The 19,501-nt window shown below is 36.4% G+C and overlaps 3 protein-coding genes across 4 annotated transcripts; 2 read left to right on the top strand and 1 right to left on the bottom strand.

The window, feature by feature from the left end:
- Positions 1 to 224: 224 nt before the first annotated feature.
- Positions 225 to 13,371, top strand: zdhhc3a (zinc finger DHHC-type palmitoyltransferase 3a). Of its 2 annotated transcripts, none has more exons than XM_058747836.1 (7): positions 225 to 478; positions 1,786 to 2,105; positions 2,470 to 2,594; positions 3,701 to 3,797; positions 4,068 to 4,149; positions 8,381 to 8,511; positions 9,849 to 12,310. In XM_058747836.1, the coding sequence occupies exons 2-7, from the start codon at positions 1,806 to 1,808 to the stop codon at positions 10,005 to 10,007; spliced, it is 894 nt and encodes a 297-aa protein (XP_058603819.1). In that variant the 5' UTR covers positions 225 to 478; positions 1,786 to 1,805; the 3' UTR covers positions 10,008 to 12,310. The 2 variants fall into 2 exon arrangements, with proteins under 2 accessions (XP_058603819.1, XP_058603818.1); XM_058747835.1 differs by lacking the exon at positions 9,849 to 12,310 and adding an exon at positions 12,317 to 13,371 and having other exon boundaries at positions 228 to 478.
- A 414-nt stretch (positions 13,372 to 13,785) lies between these two features.
- Positions 13,786 to 14,939, bottom strand: tmem42a (transmembrane protein 42a). Its single transcript, XM_058747838.1, has 3 exons — positions 14,594 to 14,939; positions 14,343 to 14,489; positions 13,786 to 14,270 (listed from the first exon to the last, which is right to left on the bottom strand). Exons 1-3 carry the CDS (start codon positions 14,768 to 14,770, stop codon positions 14,127 to 14,129), a joined length of 468 nt encoding a protein of 155 aa, XP_058603821.1. The 5' UTR covers positions 14,771 to 14,939; the 3' UTR covers positions 13,786 to 14,126.
- A 420-nt stretch (positions 14,940 to 15,359) lies between these two features.
- On the top strand, positions 15,360 to 17,485 carry kiaa1143 (KIAA1143 ortholog). The gene is made up of 3 exons (XM_058747009.1): positions 15,360 to 15,573; positions 15,753 to 15,897; positions 16,646 to 17,485. The coding sequence occupies exons 1-3, from the start codon at positions 15,466 to 15,468 to the stop codon at positions 16,876 to 16,878; spliced, it is 486 nt and encodes a 161-aa protein (XP_058602992.1). The 5' UTR covers positions 15,360 to 15,465; the 3' UTR covers positions 16,879 to 17,485.
- Positions 17,486 to 19,501: the final 2,016 nt, after the last annotated feature.

Below are 19,501 nucleotides of genomic sequence, written 5' to 3'. Positions count from 1 at the left end.
TACCAGATTCGAATTCTTATGTAGTAGCAGTTTTAAATGATTATACTTTTAATACTACAAAATATATCCAATAGTATAAAAACACCCTGAGATTTGAATGCGGCTCAATGGGATATTGGGCTGTCTGAGCCTCCAAGCTCCCCCAAATAAAAGACCTCAAGTTTCAGTCTCCCAGGCAACGCCTAGCAATCCAACGCTTCATTTTCTAGAAGTGGTTTCCATTTCGGATCGTGATCCGGTTGCGCCTCTAGTGAAAGGGAGGTGTGGCTATCAGTTTCTCCAGTGAAGGGAGGAGCTGGCTCCGCACAAAAATGCAGCATTTCACCAGCCCCCGTGCAATAATCGGGTAAACCACAATTTTTTTAAAAAAAACACTAATCTCAGACATGTTCCCCTGCTAGCGTGATCCATGCATTATTGGATCTTCTCGGCCTTGAGTGGGCGAGCAAACGCGAGGAGCACCAGTGTCGCCAAATATGTGAGTATCGCCATGGTCAGGTAGCGCAGGTTTCTATACACAGCTGGCTTATTGAATTCAGTGTTATTCAGTCAAAATCGCGTTATTGTGAACTGTTATGCAATGCACTTTCTATTTCATGAGATGTAATAATATGATAAACGGTACGCTTGGATGTTGTGTGTGTTATTGATGATATCTTGGCACAGTCAAATTCACGCCATTGTGATATTATGTACTGTTTTTGCTGCTTTGACTTTACAAACCAGATTTTGGGCTGTTTGGTGAAGTAAATAATTTTTTACACATTTTGAAACGCATAATGTTACTGCTAAATAATGTCTGGCACTCTTGAACAATGCATGACTTTTCTCATTATGGACCCAAGTAGACAGGAATGCCATTAGTAGGCATAAAAGTTGGATGTAGTATTGATTTGTGGGCCATAAAGCAAAAAACAAAACAAAAACAAAAAAACAGTGAAAACTACAGTGTGTCCTCTAGTGACATTGTTGGTTCTGCTCAAGTGACTTACTTGTCAGACCGCAGCTTCCATACTGCTGCATCCGCTAAATATGACCTTCTCTGTCTACTAAACCAGTGGTTCTCAACATTTTTGACTCTAAGGCCCCCACAGTTTACACTTTTACACCTATTTGTGACCCTGGACCACAAAACCTAACCAGTCATAAGGGTAAATTTTTAAAAATTGAGATTTATACATCATCTGAAAGCAGAATAAATAAGCTTTCCACTGATGTATGGGTTGTTAGGATCGGACAATATTTGGCCGATATACAACTATTTGAAAATCTGGAATCTGAGGGTGCAAAAAAATCTAAATATTGAGAAAATCACCTTTAAAGTTGTCCAAATGAAGTCCTTAGCAATGCATATTACTTATCAAAAATTATGTTTTGATATATTTACAGTAATACATTTACAAAATATCTTCATGGAACATGATCTTTACTTAATATCCTAATGATTTTTGGCGTAAAAATAAAAATCTATAATTTTGACCCATACAATGTATTTTTGGCTATTGCTACAAATATACCCCAGCGACTTAAGACTGGGTTTGTGGTCCAGGGTCAGATTTATTTACATGACTTTTCTGTTTTTTTTTAGTATTATAATTTTATTCTGGTTCTTAAATAAAAATGACATTTTCTTTGGAATTTTTAAAGCTCCTTGCTTGAGAACCACTGTCTAAATACTAAATCCATACTTTATTCTGCTTACCATGGTTTTATGTGAACTCAAAATAGACTGTGCACTACCTTTTGTGATGTAATGAGGTAGTTTTATCCATCTTTGTTTGACAGGATGGCATCTCTGTGGTAGCATGAGAAGTCCAGTGCCGCGTTTCAGGGACGTCGAGAGGCAGGCCAGTGGCCTGCAGCCTGTACAATGTCTTCCTCCCTGTCATGAGCAACAGAACAACATGTGGTTCATCAAAGATGCCTGCGGCATCGTTTGTGCGGTCATAACCTGGCTTCTCATCGTCTTTGCTGAGTGTGTCGTGCTGTTCGTCATGCTGATTCCATCGAAGAACCTCACCTACAGCCTGGTGAATGGCACCCTCTTCAACAGCCTGGCCTTCCTCGCCTTGGCGTCTCATTTCAGAGCCATGTGCACTGACCCGGTGGGTTTTTACCTGTAATAAGCAATGCTTTCGTGGTTTCTACTGGGTAGGGGAGATGATTGCCCCCATTATGAGGGATTTCTACCAGTATATGAGGGGAATTGTATTGCTTGCTTACTATACTTACTTACTATATCTCACATAAAAATAATAATATTATATAATTATAAATATTGCATATATGTGTTTTACACACACACACACACACACACACACATATTGGGCATAAGTGTCATCACTGTAGCTTGCTTGCAAAATAGTGTTATTTTTTTCCGCCACTCTTCCCTAAATCTTCAGCAAAGTGTCATAAATGCTTCCCATACTGCTATTAAAATGTTGCTGAAGTTGCCTGCTGCTTTCTTAGGGAGCCGTGCCAAAGGGCAATGCCACAAAGGAGTACATCGAGAGCTTGCAGCTGAAGCCAGGCCAGGTGGTTTACAAATGTCCCAAGTGCTGCAGTATTAAGCCGGATAGAGCTCACCACTGCAGGTGAGACAGGAGCATATGGAGACGTAGATGCGTAACGATAGCAGCGCTATTCATCATGGTTATATTACTGTCCATGTTTTTTTTTTTTTTTTCTGCATTGAGATCATTTTAGATTCTATTCTGTTCTATTTATTTATTACCATTTGCACATTCCTTACAACATAGTCATTCTGAGTTAGTGTGTGTGTATATACAGGGGTTGCACAAAATAATGTGAACACCTAAGGAATAGGCAATATTTCATTATTATGGTGTTTTACCACCATTTGCCTTTAATGCAGTTCCCAACCTTCTTAGAATAAATTTGTACAACTTCAGAATAGTCTCCATTGGATTGTCATCATCTACCAGTTGTTTCAGAGTTGTTGAAGGAAGGAATCTGCATCTCCAAAACTTCCCACAGTGGTTTGATAATATTCGAGTTGGGTGATTGAGCTGGCCAGGGCGTTCCAGCTGTCCAAGTTTTGTTATAAATGACATAATTTTTTTTCTGATTTTAGCATTTGTGTCTGTGATTAAAGTTTTAGCAGTTGCAACTCTTTCATAGATGCTGGCTTTGTGTAGTCTATTGAGGTTTGCTGTCACTTTGTGGCAGTTGGTCTATGTTGTTTGGACAGGATCCTCCTTAGTGTTTGGCAGTCTCTATTATTCACTTTCGGGTTCCGCCCATTATTTTTCTTCGTTATGAAGTCTTCCCATGCTTTATGTATGCGGTCATGATCATAAAGACTGGAAAACCAAACAGCACTATAAAACACCAAACAATTGGGCTGATAAATTTACAGAAGCTCCTGCTAAACAGGCTCTTATGATTTGTCTACCATTTCACCCACGGCTTGAACTGAACACAATTCATACAACACTGATATGCATATGACAACAAAAAGGATAAATAAAAGATAATAGCAATGTTTTCATTGTAGCCTACACAAATGATATTAACCCAAGTGTTCACGTTATTTTCTCCAAGCCCTGTACATGAAGCTGAATATTTTTGAATATTCTTTAAACCATTGTTTAAGTTACAGTCTTTGAGTTGTTTGGAAGTGTTAAGGTGACTTTTTCATCTCTTCTTTTCTCCACCTCTCTTTTCAAACTCGTTTTAGTGTTTGTAAGCGCTGTATACGGAAGATGGATCATCATTGCCCTTGGGTAAACAATTGTGTCGGGGAAAATAACCAGAAGTACTTTGTGCTTTTCACAGTAAGTATTAAAACGGCTCATCATGCGCACTTCTAAAAATACCACAGACAGTTGTGTTAGCCACACGTCGTAAGCGTTGCATTTTAATTCAACTAGTTCTGGACTTGCTGATAAAAGTTCAATTAACTTCCTTCTGAATTTGAAAGCATCATTAATATTAAATTGATTGTAATGTTTTCACTAGGGATTTAATTGTATGTTTTATTTCATTCTGGTTATTTGAAACCAACACTAACAAAAATCTAATGCTGGTGCTGGTGTGTTTTTCAGATGTACATTTCTCTGATCTCTCTGCATGCCTTGGTCATGGTGGTCTTTCATTTTCTCTACTGCTTTGAAGATGACTGGACAAGTAAGTAAGAAAAGCAACTTATTGTTAGAAAGACTGATAACTTGACCCCAGTGACCTCTAGATGTCAGGGTCAGATGGCAGGCATGCAATTTAGAAAGTTATGTACTGGAAAAAGCATTCCAACCTTTGCAAAAACGGATAAGTACTTCTTAAAGCAACCCAAAGATGTAAACTCTGTAATTTTCCTGAGCCTCGTTTCAAACGTGTATTTCTTTCCAGTACATTGTAATCAAATGGAAAAAATAAAATAAAATATAAAATATAAAATTCAATGTAACTATTTTAATCTCTAAAAACTAGGGGTGTCCCCGAATAGTCGACGATTCGATGCTTCGATTCGAGGAGCCTGATTCGACTCCCAATCTCTCAGTCGAATATTCGAGGGGTGTTATGATCATACCATTTTGGCTATACAGGGGTGTTCAGTGTCTGATTTCACATCGAACTATCGGTTTTCTCCCAATAAGTTAATATACAGCCTATTATGATAATGCTGTAAATAAGAATCTTAAAAGAAAGAAGCTTTAAATAAATATTTTAACGTGCCTGAATAAATCCAATTTCCCCTATAGATTAAAGTTTCGCTTTCTAATCAGTCACCGACAGAGGAGCATCTTGGCGGCAGGGATTTAAATCTTTAACAAGACTCAAATTGACACAGGCAGAGTGGAAGACTTCATTTTTTTTCCCAATCAGGTAGGGTACAAGAAGTGATTTCAAAACGTTTCAGTCGGTTTCTTTATATCGCGTATATATTATTCATCTCGTATAAGATGCATTTGATTGAGTCGCTGCAGTAAAGCGCTTCATCATGCATACGGTGATAATCTCTTCAGCGCGCGGTGCGAGCAGAACAACAATGCAGAATATTAATAACTATGACTGGCACTGTCATTATAATGAGACTATTGTATGACTATTATAATAAAACGCTGTGATTTTTTTTTTTTAGTGTTTAGTTGTGTTTCTGCATGTTATTGAGTGAAGAACGCGCCCACAAAAGGAGTTCATTCAGAGCCGCGCAGACGCGTTCATGTGCATTCGGGGCGTTTTGTGCAGATAGCCTATAAGTGGTAATATTAACGTTATGTTATATAAATAACGAAGCATATTCTATGTGAGATAAATGAGTTAAATTCCATTGATTAATAACCTGCTATCATATACTTCATTCTACTGGTCATCTTCAGCGCGCGCAGCTCAAAACAGAAATGCAGAACGTTATAACTACGATCATATAGTTAACGTTATAATGAGAGTACTATTGAAAAAAAAAAATGTTGTGAATTCTTAAGGGTTTCGCTGACGTTTAATGTTAACTATCTTTTAATCAAAACATAAAACATTATTATATTTACCCCCTGCGAGGCGTCCGTTACACATTTTCCCTGTGTATTTATGACTGTCGAATGTCAGACTTGACTCTTGGTAATGTATTTTGCCCCGCCCCCAAATATATGATTCGACTATCAGTCGACTATCGGCATGATTCGAAAATTCCGATTCGACTATGAAAATCCTTAGTCGGGGACACCCCTACTAAAAACCATGCAAAAGCACCATAAAAGTATCATAAACTTAGACCACTGTCTGTGCCCATGTGGAGGTTAATGTGTGTGGGAAAATTGCTGCTATACACTTTTTTTTATGATGGATACACGGTAGGCTATTATGTAAATGTAATATAATGTCCCTTTTATTAGTACAAAAAGTGGACCGGTGATGAAGAAGGAGAAGCAGATTCAAACACGCATTGTTCAGATGAGCGCCACAGCTCGAGCTGTTGGAGAACATTCTTATCTCCCTACCACAGCTCTAGTGATACTTTTATATGAAATTTTATTCAGCTTTGCAAAAGTTTTTCAACCCGTGTTTGCTGCTGGCAAATATACTCAAAGAGCTTTTGGCTGGTTATTTAGAAGAGAAAAACCTGTGTTGGAATGCATTTCATCACCACAACCATTCTAAAGTTTGGGGCTAGTAAGATTTTTTTAAAGAAAGAAGTTTATAGTTTTAGTCAGAAACAAAAATCAAAATAGATTTAGTCACCCAAAAATTGAAATGCTTTTACTTACCCTCAAGTTGTCCCAAACCTGTATGAGTTTCTTTCTTCTGTTGAACATAAAAGATATTTTGAATAATGCTTGTAAACAAACAGTTGACGGTAGCCATTGACTTCCATAGTATTTTTTTTTCCATACAATAGAAGTCAATGGCTACCGTCAACTGTTTGATTGTATTTTTGATCATATTAATACAATCTTGCTGATTATAAGACTTATTTCATAAATATGAAGCAAAATCTTACTGGCCCCAAGCATTGAACAGTAGCATATAAATGCAATCCAAAAAAAAAAAACAGGTCACTAGTATATTGCTAACCAAGCTTGGTGAAATGATCAAACCTCTTAACCCATGTGCTGATGTGTTTCAACGCTTTTCCAAGCCTGTTGTGTACCAGTTTGCACTTACACATACAGATGTGTTGCCAGATATTCATACACACAAACCCTCTTTTTTATTTTTCTCCTTGTTACAAATAATTATACAGTCATGGCCAAAAATATTGGCACCCTTGGTAAATATGATCAAAGAAAATTATTTTGACCTTTTATTTAAAAAAATTCACAAAAATATAACCTTTCATTGGATAATAAGAATTTAAAATGGGGGGAGGGTGGGTATCATTATGAAATAAATGTTTTACTCAAATACACGTTGGACACAATTATTGGCACCCTTAGAAATTCTTATGAGTAAAATATATCTGAAGTATATTCCCATTCATATTCACAATTTTGAGCATGCCAGGGTGACTATGAACATGAAATTATCCATCCATGGCTTCCTGTTTCACAGACATATAAATAGGAGGGAAAACAAAGCCCAAATTCCCAAATTCATCCATCACAATGAGAAAAACCAAAGAATATATTTCTGATGTGCAGCAAAAGATAATTGAGCTTCACAAATTAGTGAAGTGGCTTTAAGAAAAGAGCTAGAGCAGTGAAAATCCCCATTTCCACCATCAGGGCAATAATTACGAATTTCCAATCAACTTAAAATATTACGAAACTGCCTGGAAGAGCACTTGTGTCTGTATCGTCCTAATGCACGGTGAGAAGGAGAGTTTGAGTGGCTAAAGACTCTCCAAGGACCACAGCTGGAGAATTGCAGGAAATAGTTGAGTCTCGGGGTCAGAAAACCTTAAAAAAAATTGCCAAACAGCACCTACATCACCACATGTTGTTTGGGAGGGTTTCAAGAAAAATTCTCCGAGCTCATCCAAAAACAAACTCCAGCATATTCAGTTATCAGACACGACTGGAACTTCAAATGGGACTGACTTCTATGGTCAGATGAAACTTAAAAAATGAGCTTTTTAGCATCAAACACTCAAGATGGGTTTGGTGAACACAGGGATAAAAAGTACCCCATGTGTACAATGAAATATACTGCTGTATTTTTGATGTTGTGGGCCTATATTTCTGCTGGAGGTCCTGGACATCTTGTTTAGACACACGGCATTATGGATTCTATCAAATACCAACAGATAAAAAAAAACAATAAGTGACTGACTCTGTTAGAAATCTTATAATGGGCCATGTTTGGATCTTCCAACCGTACAATAATCCAAACACAAACCTCAAAAACAACACAAAAATGGGTCACTGAGCACAAAACCAAGCTTCTGCTGGCCATTCCAGTCCTATGACATGAACCCTATAGAAAATGAGTGAACTGAAGAGAAGAAGCACCAACATGGAGCTGGGAATCTAAAGGGTCTGGAGTGATTCTGGATGAAGGAATGGTCTCTGATCTCTTGTCAGGTGTTCTCTAACCTCATCAAGCATTATAGGAGAAAATTTAGAGCTGTTAAACTGGCAAATGGAGGTTTCAAAAAGTATTGAATAAAAGTGTGCCGTTAATTGTGGCCAATGTGTATTAGAGAAAAACATTTATTTCATAATGATATTTCCCCCCATTTTAAATTCTTATTATCCAATGAAAGGTTAGATTTTTGTTACTTTTTTAAATAAAAGATCAAAAGGATTAACAATGCAGATACATTTTCACAGCCTTCTTTGATCATATTTACCAAGGGGCCGATATATTTGGCCATGACTGTACATAGACAAAATGAACCTTGGATTTTATAGTTGTGTTAGTATATTGTATAGTTCTTTGTGTGTTAAGGCTGTATGTGTTCCCTCTCCCCTCCTGACCCCAGAGTGCAGTACCTTCTCCCCTCCAGCCACTGTCATCCTCCTCATCCTCCTGTGCTTTGAGGGCCTCCTCTTCCTCATCTTCACCTCTGTGATGTTTGGCACCCAAATCCATTCAATCTGCACAGATGAGACGGTAAGAGATTGCTTTCTTTCAGCAGTCGGCGAACGTGGTGGAGGTAGTGCTTGTGGTCTGATGTTGTTATTTTTAGGTTGATGCGTGTGGACAGTTTGACCAAAAAATGCTATCGTGCTTGAAGTGAAATGTAACACATATGCAACAAGTATAACTGTGCATTAAATAATAGTTGCATACATCCATTCTGTTTTTTTGCCACATACCATACCTTGTTATTATTAAAATATGCTGTAAATTGGTGATACTTGACATATGAGTCCAAACTATCCAGTGCTTTGGTCAAGGTACTTGCATAACACATGGTCTTGTGAACTTTTAACAGCTGACCTGGCAACACAATCCACACATATTCCTGTTCTATAGATGCAGCCAGAAATTTGTTCAGAGGAAATTAATCCTCAAAAATATTAAGCAGCTCAGCAGTTTTCAGCATTGATAATAAGAAGAAATGCTAATTGAGCACTAAATCAGCATATTAGAATGATTTCTTAAAGATCATGTGATACTGAAGTTTGGAGTAAAAATAAATTTCATTTTAAATATATATTAAAATAGAAAACCGCTTTTAAGTTGTAGTAATATTTCACTATATTACTGTTTTACTGTATTTTTGATCAAATAAATGCAGCCTCAGTGAGCATAAGAGTCTTCTTTCAAAAACATTATAACATTTTACTGACCCCAAACTTTTGAAGGTAGTGTATATTGTATTCTGTATGCAAATGTCCCACAGTTCAATGTGTTAAATTTGAAAAATACTTTTTTTTAATTTAATGTATATTTTTAGAAAACCTTTGGTAAAATTGTGTTGAAAATAAGATGAATACTGGATGAGACACATCATCACAAAATAAAATGCTTTCAGTTTTACGTATTCTTCCAGTATGATGAATAAACCTGAACCAATATCACCTCTCTTTCTTGAATCCTTATTTGATTGGAATATTGAGTCGAGACATTTTTACATACAACTGGATTATAAATGCTAAAAAATAGTTATCTGTTAAATAACGGTTACAGTACCATTTTAGCGCATTACTGTTTGAGATGCATACCGTTATATAATACATTATACTCCACAATCTTTTTATAAAAATAAGTGGGCAGTATGTAGTGTATACTGCACTGAATGGACTAAGCAGTATGCTAGTATTATATTACGAGCATAACCATAGTGACATGACTGTTCACTGTGAAAATCACTATACAAACTGATTTAAAATAAACATTTGGATGAACTTCTTTGTTTTATGGAATGGGTCAGTTGTTCTTTTCCTCTATTGTTTCGTAATATTCACACATACTCTGAAGTCTCGGTTATCTCTTGTTTTTAGGGCATAGAGCAGTTGAAAAAGGAAGAGAGAAGATGGGCTAAAAAAACAAAATGGATGAACATGAAGGCGGTATTCGGACACCCCTTCTCGATAGCATGGTTTAGCCCGTTTTCCACACCTGACCACGGGAAAGCTGACCCCTACCAGTATGTGGTCTGAGCTCAGGAAGCTTTAAGCTAGAGACTCGAGTGCACTTGGACTGCCCTTATAAACAGCATCTTTTCATTTGTTTGTAATCAACGAAGCATTTAGCATTGAGACTAAATCACCGTCATCATCTTTATTTATTTATTTTTTTTTCAGGGAACAAATCATTGCATATCCAATTATCCTTGCCTCTATTTATTTTAATTCAGGACAGAAAGTGGATGCTTTATCATGTCATAATCTCAAGCATCTCTGCCTAGCTACACTGAAATGAAGATGAATGTTGCGCAGATAATAGAAGCCAATTTATGCTAATATAATCACTATTGTAATCTTGCCAGACTGTCCACAATGATAACCTACTTTCTGAAGGTACTTTTAAACAATATGTTATTTTTTTTATACCTAGCTACAGTATAATACTCCTGCCCTTTCCTGGTTAACAATGTAAGAGCACTGACAACCATTCAATAAAATGGTTTATTATGCTGACAGATAAAAGAAACGTTTAACGGCGGTTTTTACCAAGGATGATAACTGTAATGATAACTATAAATCATTCTGTGAGAATATTGAAGTCCACATTACATCTACTTTATAACAATAATGACACTGAGGAACAATATCATTGGAATCACTCTCGGAACAATTGTTTTCCAGCTCATGAATTATTAAAAACAGTGACGGCCAATCAGAATCAGAGCATTTCATAAATGCTCAGCATGCTCGAGCATTTATAAGCACTTATAAAAACAGAGCTGCTGTTAAGGACATATAGTTAGAGTTATCGTTATATTTATCGTTCTTGGTGTGAACGGGCCTTAACATTATTGACACTGGCTGTATACAAAATATAAAAAGTATATAAACAATATAGGAAGTTTAACAGGGGTATAAATATGGTCTGACAAAGCTTGGATTCAAGTGATTCTATACTAAATGATGCAGAAACATAAAACATAAATGTAACTACAAATATTGATAAAGCGATACACTAGTTTTTACATTCACAAGTATTGTAGAACAGAATTGATCTAGTATTAAATGCCATAATCAGTGCATTGTCAGCTCATTTCTACACCCCTGAAAATAATTCCATTTAAATGATAATGACTTTATAAATGTAAAGAATGTGTTTCGAGATATTATGAGTACATTTGCTGTTACACATAAGATTTTGAGTGATAACAGTACTGATGTTACTCAGCTGCCCTATCAGATTTACTTCCTATACTCAATATACACTCTGTACTTTTTTTTTTAGAGCTGATTTACTTGGTATGTTTCCATAAACTTGGTTTGCAGAAATGTTTAAGAAAGGAACGGGCTTAAAAATAATTGTATGTTTTTGAAAACTTAATTGATTTACCATTGTTGCCATTGTTTTGGTTAATTGCATTTTACATTTTATTAATATACATTTTTGTTATGATGAACGGATGATATGTGCTTGAACTTTTAAGTGTGTATGAAAAAGACAATCATTCTGTTCTTCTTTGACAAATGGTAAATAATTAAAAACCTGAATACTCGGTCATTAGTGCTTTATGTGACAATGTGTCAAAGTGTCTGACAGTGGATTTCCTAAATGCACAACCATATGTGAATCCGGTCTAATCACATGAAAATCAGCAGCTAAAATGCCATTCACTTTGCAATCTCTCAAGAGGTCCAAATGTTTTCAAATTTGCTTGGTCTCTGTCTTCCTGTCCACTTCCTGTCTGTCTTTGACACTAACCTAGTTTTCTCCTTTTTTATTCTTTTGTGTTGTTTAATGAGTAGTTCCCTTGCTCAGAAATATCAAATCTTTGGTTTTTTTGGGAATTAAAATGAATGAAAAAGCAACTAATTATATTTAGTATTAAATTAGGCTGATGTCCCTGTTTGATTGGTGTGAGATGGAGGTAAGCTTTGATTGCTACCGGTATAAAGACACATTTGATCATTCGACACAATGCATGCTATTTAAAATGGTCTGTTTTTCTTTTCCTTTACCTCATTTGGAATGTGAAGGCATGCTGCATGCTCCATGTGTTTTTAATTTGTGCCATAAAGTGAAAGTCGAACCATTTCTTCCAGTTGGGTTATTTCATATTAAAGATTAAACACCAGAAGCACGCAGGTGCATGAGTAGGCCTATAATGAAACGCTCCTCATGCTTCTTTTTTTTAGCATGGTAACCATTTGCTTTCCTTTTCAGTTCAATCAGTGGAATTTGTTCTTTTTTTGCCAATATGGATGTTGTTTTCCATCTATTTATGGAGTCTATTATTTCACATCTTTTTCAACAATCACAGCGGTGCTGTTTTTCTTTTTTTCAGGGCATTGAAAAGATGAAGCGTGAAGACCCTACATGGGAGAAGACTCCAACCTGGGAAGCTATGAAGTCAGCGTTCGGAGGGCCTCTTTCTATGGCCTGGTTGAGCCCTTTCACAGATCTTTCATGCCAGAAAGATACTTTGGATCCTGTTCCCTTGTTCCCACAGGGTGAAATCATTGAGGAGGATGTGATTGAGATTCCTTTGGAGCCTCATTAGATCAAAAACCCTGAGACTCAGATGGCACATTTCCTGCCTTGGACTTGCAAAGAGACTACTGTGGACATTTTGAATTTGGACTTGTTTTTTTTTAACCTATGGAAAAAACATTTACGTACTGTACCAAAGTGCCTTAAAGCAGTATTTAAAACCAAAAAATACAGCTAGCTCTTCTAAAGAGAAACTTATACTGTGCATAGAGAGATTGAGCTCCTGACAGTGTCACGTAACATGTACTTTATTATGCCAGCTGTTCCTGGAGCAGTGATGTCTTTTAGTTTGGTGTATCTATGTTTTATAAGACCTAGGATATTAATAATACTGTATTAAGTAACTAAGTGAATTCTTTCCTATAGGACACTATAAAGATGCATCATCGCAGTTAAATAGTTGTGTATATGTATGAAATACATATATAATATATCACAAAATTTTATTATTTTTTTTAAATCACCTGGCATTGAAACACTATAAAATGGCTGCAAACCAATGAATACACAAATTCAGGTGCAGAATCTGACAATATAAACATATGGTGCTCATTTGTAGACCTTTCGAGCCTTTTCCATAATTTGCAGAAGACTTACAAAATGTAAGACTTACTGTATCATCCCAGGATTTCACTGATATTTTACAATTTTATTATTCTGTGGTATTGTTCTTTCTTTTTATTGTATTTATGGCCTTTTTAAAAATATTTTATAACTGTGCATCTTTCCATTACTGGCTACATTATTATTATTTGTTATGTTCTGGATTCTTTCCATTACCCGATGTTCCCCATGGCTGCACACTTTCGATTTAAGGTTCTTCAAATAAATGTGCTGTTTTTACAAGTCCATTGTTGTTTGAATAAAAGTGTGGTTGCAGGTGGGATATTATACACCAACTTAGTGCCAGGTCAACTTTCAGATGTGATTTCTGAGTAGAATACATGATAATGTCCTGCTGTGCTTGATAGATGCTGCTTTTGTGATTGGGTTTCCCTTTAAAATAGAGTCCAGGTCAGTGGTTTGACACACAATAGTCATTTAATAACCAAAAACATTTATATGCTATCAGTGTGTGCATCCGTTTGACTACATTGTTCTGACTGGAGTGCGAGTTCAAGTTTTACTTTGGAAGAATTGGAATTGAAAAAAGATGTTTCAGAGAAAGTTGAGAGGTGAAACAAAATTTGAGATCTACAGATGCATTTGGACAAATATCCAGCAAAAATGTATATGTCACAAACATATTTCAAGTCATAGTAATAAACAAGAGTATAAACTGATTTATTATAAACTTGTATGCAAGTACCCACATGATTGAGGCAAGATATAGAGCAAGTCCACTGCATGACTATAGGCTTGAAGTCATACACATTTCAAGGCTTTGCATCGTGTAATTTCTCACATTATTTTCACAGATGCATCAAAATAAGTTAACTACAAAAGCAATCCTACGACAGAAAAACCATAAATTTAGCATAGATAATTCTATCACACAATTGTGCATAATTCTTGTTTGCGCTTAGTGCTTTTTCACAGCCTTTCACTTGACTGATTTCAGTTCAGGCACTGGATAAGGAATTGTTGCTCCCTGTTTTCTTCTGTCAATCATATTTCTTATCCACATTTTCCCGTGTAGCCTGAGAAGTTGATCCATGCAAGACGTAAAGCCCTGTCAGGGTCAAAATGATGCCAACCCACCACAGCGTGGCATGAGTTTCACCAAAGATCACATGTCCAAGAAAAGCCTGGAAAAAAAGACAATATTAAACCATTAAATAACTGCTTTCTCAAAGGAATTTGAGAGGGAAAAAACTCACAGAGGATATAAAATTTGAGGCAGTGGTGGTCACAGTGGCTCGGGCAGAGGAAGACGAGTGCCTGAGGGCTTTGGCGAAGAAGGTCCACATCACAGCATTGCAGGTGAACAGAAGACCACCACAAAGCAGCCGCAGGGGTATATGTAACTGTAACCAATGATATTATGTTCATTACAATGACACATGTTCATTTAAATATATATTCATATATACACACACACACACACACACACACACACAACATTTCTTACCCAGTCACAAGCTGTGGTATCAACTCCATCAGTGTTCTCCTGTCCATCTGTCCAGATCTTCAGCCCTGTTTCGCACACATCTTTCAGATAATCAGCACCCAGGGACAACTTAGCAGAAGATGATGCTAAAGCTGCCAGAAACCCCGCCATTAAGGCATAAAAGACGCCAGGCAACATAATTCCAGCTCGGTCCGACTGACTCGACTGTGATACCAGTATTATTTGACCGCCATAGTTTACATTTTAAGACATAAAATGATAAAGAAACTTGACTTCCTACTGTTCATCACAGAAATAAATCACACAGGTAGAGAGAGAGACAGTCACCAGCATGAAACACGGCAGTCATTAAATGGGCGGGACTTGAGTTTGCATTGTTGCTTTAAATAAGAATGTCGTATTTTAAATATTTACCATGTGTGTTCAGTTTAATTGCTTTCTAATGTTAAAGAGTAATTATTTGGGTGGAAATTATCATCAGTGCTGAATAATTTGTAGGCTTTACGTTTGTGATTTTGGCTTAAGATTTATTTATTTATTTTTATTTTTTTTTTTTGGCATTTAGCTTATTAAAATCCATACATTTAAAATCCATCGTTCCAAGTGAGCAGATGTTTCCAATAAGGTAAAAAAAAAAAACTTTATGATATGAACGTGGCTTTCTGAGCCACCAAGCGCCTCTTGAGGAAATAAATTGTAATGGCATTGGCAATTTGAATTGTTAGCAAGTAACATTTAGCTCCCAATGTATGAAACAGAGAAAGCGCTGATTGGTTGTTTACAGACGCGTATTGATGAGGTTGCATGAACGCAAACTTTACGCGCCTGGTTCTTCAGTGCTTAGTGTTTGTAAGCGCATTTACTGAAACACAATGAGTAAAAAGAGTAATGTATCATGGGTGAAGCCAGCCGAACCATCTTTTTTGAAGAAATTCAAGAATGATGTTGGTTTTAAAGAAGGGCCGACAGTGGAGACTAAAGTAAGTGTTTTAGTTACATTGGTCGTGCCTCCGCGTAAAACAGTGCTACCTGGCTGAACGAATGCCTACACGATGTTGTCTATGTAGACAGCTCACTAGGTTTTCACACACAGCCTTTAATGCATTTATTTGTAATGTAGGGAATCGAATACTAAATAAAATGCTGTTGTTTTTTGCAGAAGCAGCAGATGCCGCAGTTGGATGAAGACAGCGGTGACAGTGATCGGGAGGAGGAGATGCCGCAGGTCGTGGTCTTGAAAAAGGGAGATCTAAATGCTGAAGAGGTTATGAAAATCAAAAAAGATACAAAGGATTCAAAGAAAGGTAATGAACGGAGACCAAAAATAGCGATCAAACCAAATCTGTCATGCAGTTCTGAGCTTCTCATCGACCTATATGGTGGACCAAAATACTCAAAATGCAATTAAATTACATAAAATAATAATTCAAGATGCACATTTAACATTCCATAAATAAAAATGCAATATTTATTATTTAAACATGTCATAACATAGTTCTTTCATAAATCTAATACTATAAACATTGGTACATTATTCATATTAAAAGATGTTACAAATAATATGAATAAAAAGCTTAATGAAACTAAAATATTTCTTAATATGTATTTAGTTAATCAAATATTTTAGTCCTGCACATTTGGTGACTGTTGCTATGTGGTTGGTGAGGGACTCGGTAATACTTGCCTAGCAATGAAAAGATGATAATTATGCAATCTTTCTGGTCTTGCTGTGAAATTGCACTTATTTTGAATATTTAAACTGCTGTTCTCAAAAGTTATGAAATAAGAGTTTGTTTCCATTGTAGACTAACTGTAGTATAGACTATACTGACAGATTGAACTAGTGTTTTATATCCCTATTTTAATATTATAAATATACAATATTTTACTATATATCTGACTTTTTAAATTTAATACTATTTCTAAATCTGTTAGTGACGGATTTAGTTTTGACACATGTAAATGTTTCTTGTACCAAAGAATGGCAGGTAGATTTGTAGTAGTCTGTGAGTTAAAGTCATTCATTAAAGTAAATGCTTTCATTTTCTCCAGATGAACAGCCTCCACCGGATGGGAAGATCGTCTTTAAGAAGCCTGTCAAACGCTCCTCTGATAAATTCAAAGGCATTACTGCCAGCTCTAGCAAGAAGAAGAAAAGTGAGGATGGTGAGAAGAAAGAGTCAAAAGCTGGTGTGAAGGTGAAGAACAACAGCCTTCTGTCTTTTGGTGGTGATGATGATGATGATGATGATGATGATGAGGAGGAGGAGGAGGAGGAAGACTAGTTTGACAGGGATACAAGCATCTCTTTGAGTCAGATTGTCTTGGACTGCTTCTTTCAAAGACCAATCTGCTCTTTTAAAAATATATATTTCTTTGTGTGTGTGTGTAAAATAGATGTTTGTGAGATTGGTCAAATCCATGCAGCTTATTTGTTATATAATTTTGTAAAACATATGAGTCATTATGAGCCTTCTTGAGCATCTTCAACAGCAGATAGGAAGTAACAATATATGATTTCTTTTGCATAATCATAATTGTCATTAATAACACTTTTGAAAGACTACTGATGATAGATCGAAAGAGAAACAAAAACATCTGGGTCAATTAGAAATGCAAATATGATAGAACGTGGAACATAGAAGTTGATTTCAAAGATGCTCTGAAGTGTTTCATAGAAATCGCTATGAAATCCAACAGGATGTACAGATATGGCTTCTATAAAGGAGCTGTTCAGTTTCCTTTTATTGTTGTTTTAGGTTTTTGTTTTGCATACTGTTGACACTCAAAATCCCTGATTCTGGGATATTTGGGGTTGTATTTTATTATTAAATACATTTTGAGGAAAGAAAAAGCATGCATTCTGGAATAAAATGTTTTTACCACCATTTATCTTGTGCTGCAACTGAAATTTTGAAAAAGTGTTTTGAATATAAATCATGTGTCTGTTCAGGAAGGAATGTCATAAAAGTGTAAATAGGGTACGTTATCAACATTATCAGGTTGAGTAAAATTACACTTTAGGAAAGAAGGACTAAATACAACCAACAGTAGTTGGCACATAATAGCTACACTGATATTAATATACAAATAACATCCTTTGTATCTTGTGGTTCTCAATGTTTTTTTGTTTTTATTTACTCAAAAGCCACCCTAATATCTAAAACAATATTCAAAGGACCCCTATACAATATTAACACAACTTACTTTATAGAATATACAGGTGCTGGTCATATAATTAGAATATCATCAAAAAGTTGATTTATTTCACTAATTCCATTCAAAAAGTGAAAATTGTATATTATATTCATTCATTACACACAGACTGATATATTTCAAATGTTTATTTCTTTTAATTTTGATGATTAGAGCTTACAGCTCATGAAAGTCAAAAATCAGTATCTCAAAATATTAGAATATTACTTAAGACCAATACAAAGAAAGGATTTTTAGAAATCTTGGCCAACTGAAAAGTATGAAAATGAAAAGTATGAGCATGTACAGCACTCAATACTTAGTTGGGGCTCCTTTGCCTGAATTACTGCAGCAATGCGGCGTGGCATGGAATCGATCAGTCTGTGGCACTGCTCAGGTGTTATGAGAGCCCAGGTTGCTCTGATAGTGGCCTTCAGCTCATCTGCATTGTTGGGTCTGGTGTCTCTCATCTTCCTTCTTGACAATACCCCACAGATTCTCTATGGGGTTCAGGTCAGGCGAGTTTGCTGGCCAATCAAGCACAGTAACACTATGGTCATTGAACCAGCTTTTGGTACCTTTGGCAGTGTGGGCAGGTGCCAAGTCCTGCTGGAAAATGAAATCAGCATCTCCATAAAGCTTGTCAACAGAAGGAAGCATGAAGTGCTCTAAAATTTCCTGGTAGATGGCTGCGTTGACTGTGGACTTCAGAAAACACAGTGGACCAACACCAGCAGATGACATGGCAGCCCAAATCATCACTGACTGTAGAAACTTCACACTGGACTTCAAGCAACATGGATTCTGTGCCTCTCCACCCTTCCTTCAGACCCTGGGACCTTGATTTCCAAATGAAATGTAAATTTTACTTTCATCTGAAAAGAGGACTTTGGACCACTGAGCAACAGTCCAGTTCTTTTTCTCCACAGCCCAGGTAAGATGCTTCTGACATTGTCTCTGGTTCAGAAGTGGCTTGGTAGCCCTTTTCCTGAAGACGTCTGAGCGTGGTGACTCTTGATGCACTGAATCCAGCTTCAGTTCTCTCCTTGTGAAGCTCTCCCAAGTGTTTGAATCGGCTTTGCTTGACTGTATTCTCAAGCTTGCGGTCATCCAAGTCAAGTTCAAGTCAAGTTGAGCTTTATTGTCATTCCGCTACATGCGGGGGCATACAGTGGAACGAAATGTCGTGCCTCACAGGACCACGGTGCTACATAAACCTATACACAACTATCCTACTGATAGATTTTGACTATAAATATAAATATACTATCTATAAAAAAGTACCTATACAAACTAAAAAATACAAACTATACGAATGCTTCAGATAAGTACTGTACATGTGCAAGGAGAAACATTGAGTTCAAGCAGCTGGCTGGGGAACAGTGCAGGATGATTTGTAGTGCATGAGCATGTAAACATACATATATTACGGAGTTCTTCCCTGTTGCTTGTGCACCTTTTCCTACCCAAATTCTTCCTTCCAGTCAACTTAACTCAACATTCAAAAACAGCCACACCTTTCAGTAATGACCTTCTGTGACGTACCCTCTTTGTGGAGGGTGTCAATGTTCGTCTTCTGGATCATTGCCAAGTCAGCAGTCTTCCCCATTATTGTGGTTTCAAAGAACAAGAGATACCCAGAATTTATACTGTAGAGATGGTCATTTATTCAAACTCAAATGTAAATATTCTAATATTCTGAGATACTGATTT

Source organism: Onychostoma macrolepis, chromosome 16 (assembly GCF_012432095.1).
Source record: "Onychostoma macrolepis isolate SWU-2019 chromosome 16, ASM1243209v1, whole genome shotgun sequence".
Taxonomy (NCBI): Eukaryota; Metazoa; Chordata; class Actinopteri; order Cypriniformes; family Cyprinidae; genus Onychostoma; species Onychostoma macrolepis.
This window is presented reverse-complemented; position numbering and strand designations above follow the sequence as displayed.

Coding starts and splice junctions, on each gene's coding strand:
- zdhhc3a (XM_058747835.1), top strand. CDS start 1,806: ATGAGAAGTCCAGTGCCGCGTTTCAGGGACGTCGAGAGGCAGGCCAGT. Junction 3,798..4,067: donor AGTACTTTGTGCTTTTCACA/GTAAGTATTAAA, acceptor TGTGTTTTTCAG/ATGTACATTTCTCTGATCTC. Junction 4,150..8,380: donor CTTTGAAGATGACTGGACAA/GTAAGTAAGAAA, acceptor TCCTGACCCCAG/AGTGCAGTACCTTCTCCCCT.
- tmem42a (XM_058747838.1), bottom strand. CDS start 14,770: ATGTTGCCTGGCGTCTTTTATGCCTTAATGGCGGGGTTTCTGGCAGCT. Junction 14,490..14,593: donor ATACCACAGCTTGTGACTGG/GTAAGAAATGTT, acceptor CATTGGTTACAG/TTACATATACCCCTGCGGCT. Junction 14,271..14,342: donor CCTCAAATTTTATATCCTCT/GTGAGTTTTTTC, acceptor CTTTTTTTCCAG/GCTTTTCTTGGACATGTGAT.
- kiaa1143 (XM_058747009.1), top strand. CDS start 15,466: ATGAGTAAAAAGAGTAATGTATCATGGGTGAAGCCAGCCGAACCATCT. Junction 15,574..15,752: donor GGCCGACAGTGGAGACTAAA/GTAAGTGTTTTA, acceptor TGTTTTTTGCAG/AAGCAGCAGATGCCGCAGTT. Junction 15,898..16,645: donor TACAAAGGATTCAAAGAAAG/GTAATGAACGGA, acceptor CATTTTCTCCAG/ATGAACAGCCTCCACCGGAT.